Source organism: Alosa pseudoharengus, unplaced genomic scaffold (genome assembly GCF_046254945.1).
Source record: "Alosa pseudoharengus isolate Yale_2024_CS ecotype anadromous, Long Island Sound unplaced genomic scaffold, YU_APseudo_1.1 YU_APseudo_1.1_scf_4, whole genome shotgun sequence".
NCBI lineage: Eukaryota > Metazoa > Chordata > Actinopteri > Clupeiformes > Clupeidae > Alosa > Alosa pseudoharengus.
Genome location: NW_027468774.1, coordinates 8,956,378 through 8,958,877, shown reverse-complemented (window position 1 = coordinate 8,958,877; position 2,500 = coordinate 8,956,378). Strand labels below are relative to the sequence as shown.

Genomic DNA, 2,500 nt, shown 5'->3' with positions numbered 1-2,500 from the left:
TCTTAAACTTGTGTTTAAAAAGTAATAATTAAAATACATAAAAAAACAACATAAAATAATTATACTAGTCAAGCATACTAGTGTATAGCAGCACTCTATGGAGATTCTTGAAGTAGTCCCAAACTGTGCGCGCACATATATATTCCCTTTCAGAGTCAAAATGGCCGCCCACAGGGCTCGATAGTCCCCCTCGTGGAGTATTAACACCCAAAATAGTTAACTCAGAGTCTCAGAGAAACCCAGTAGAGCTGTAGCTCTCGATCCGTAAAGAGTGAGCCGTTACACTCTGACTATGCCCGATCTGTCTATTCTGTTAGAATGACAGCACCACGACTTCACACAATCCCCTTTTGCCCAACTAAGGGCAGCAGTAGTACTACAAGGAGCAATAGTACTCACCCGAAGAGTGCTCTGTGAACTGAGTAATGAGGATCTTACCACAAACAGCACTCAGACATGTTGCCTTTAACACAGACACAAAGCAGCAAACTCACATGCAGGATGACTTGACACACATACACATAACCCATGGGTCAGAACAGATAAAAACTTTAGCTGAAAGACAGTCTTTGTGTGTGTGTGTGTGTGTGTGTGTGTGTGTGTGTGTGTGTGTGTGTGTGTGTGTGCCTTGGGTGGATGTATGTGTGTGTGTGTGTGTGTGTGTGTGTGTGTGTGTGTGTGTGTGCCTTGGGTGGATGTATGTGTGTGTGTGTGTGTGTGTGTATATATGTGGCGTAGGTGGATGCGTGTGTGGTGTGTGTGTGTGCTTGTGTGTGTGTGTGTGTGTGTGTGTGTGTGTGTGTGTGTGTGTGTGTGTGTGTGGCGTGGGTGGATGCATGTGTATATCTGTGTGTGTGTGTGTGTGTGTGTGTGTGTGTGTGTGAGAGAGAGAGAGAGACTGAGTTCTCTGAGTTCATCCAGATGCATAGCTGGTGGATGGGGAATCCTCCTTGTCAGAGGCAGCACGCACTCATATGGGATAAGAGCGAGAAGCCGCTAAGTGCGGATGATTTCTTGATTACCCATAATTCTCCTGGTGCTCCGGGTGGAGGCGGCCGGGCAGCTTTGATGTAGCTGTCCTGAGGGACGGTCGGCACGGCGATGCGCTTATCTGCCGCTCGTGATTAGCTGTGATATCTCACTGTGCTGGGTCGCCCCAGCAACCGCTCCCGGCTGACTGATGCTGTTTGTGTTGTTGTGTTGGAGGTGCCATCATGCCAGGGGTTAGGCAGATGCTTTGACGCGCGCACACGTGTGTGTGTGTGTGTGTGTATCTGTTTGTGTATCTGATGTCAAGCAGTGTATGTACACATTCGTTTTGCTCAAACTTCGATGTCAGTTGCAAAGTATTTTGATGTTTCTTTTTATATGTGAGTTTGTTTGGGTGCCTGCTCTAGAGATAGGGAAAGGCCAAGAGAGATAGTGTGTGTGTGTGCGTGTGTGTGCGTGTGTGTGCGTGTGTGTGTGTGTGTGTGTATATGAGAGTTTGTTTGGGTGTCTGCACTAAAGACAGGTAAAGGCCAAGAGTGATAGTGTGTATGTGTGTGTGTGTGTGTGTGTGTGTGTGTGTTTGGCTGTCTGCACTAAGAGAGTGAAAGGCCAAGAGAGATAGAGAGCCAAAGAACTGAAAAGAGACTGAAAAAGAAAAAGTTTGTCCCTCCACACTTCCCATAGATGATGCTCTTGCTTGTGGTAATAGATGCTGATGCTGCTTGATTGGCTCTTTCCACTCATGTCTGCTGTGATTGTCTCTTTACACTAATGTCTGCTGGTTCCTCTTGTACTTGATGCCAGTTTGTGTGTTTCTGTAATGTACTGTAATGTACTGTATGTTGATGTAGTTTCTGTAATGTATGTCTGATGTAGTTTTTCCTGGAGCTCATGCCAGCACTTCCTGTTGCAGAGGCTGATGGGAGATGCCACTGGAGGAAGATGCAGCAGCAGCTGTGGGCTAGACAGGAGCTCCTGCACAACAACAATAACAGGTGACACACACACACACACACACACACACACACACACACACACACACACACACACACACACACACACACACACACACACACACACACACACACACACACACATACCAACATCTACAAGCATACACACACTAACAGACTAACACACACACAGACATACATGCAAGGACCCATCAACATCACCTCTCTTACAATGGAGAACTTTGATCACACATTGCGTCTCCTCTTGGCAAACCCATAATATTCTGTTTTGCTGTAATGGTGTGTGTGACTGTGTGGTTTTCCACACACACACACACACACACACACACACACACACACACACACACACACACACACACACACAGCGTGAGTGTGTTATTATGCCTGCAGTACTGGTGGTAAATGGCCAATAATTATGATTTATTTCACACGCCTCCCTCATCCAAACCTCCCCAAAGGTTACCAAATAAATCACAATTTTGGGTAAACTGTGTGTGTGTGTGTGTGTAAGTGTGTGTGTGTGTAAAGAGCGAAAG

The 2,500-nt window shown here is 46.2% G+C and overlaps 1 protein-coding gene across 1 annotated transcript in view; it reads left to right on the top strand.

The window, feature by feature from the left end:
- Positions 1-2,500, top strand: part of ccser2b (coiled-coil serine-rich protein 2b) — a 74,019-nt gene that overhangs the window by 49,712 nt on the left and 21,807 nt on the right. Inside the window, exon 5 of the mRNA XM_076264769.1 lies at positions 1,904-1,985. Coding sequence (XP_076120884.1) covers positions 1,904-1,985 — 82 coding nt within the window. The remainder of the gene's footprint in view (positions 1-1,903; positions 1,986-2,500) is intronic.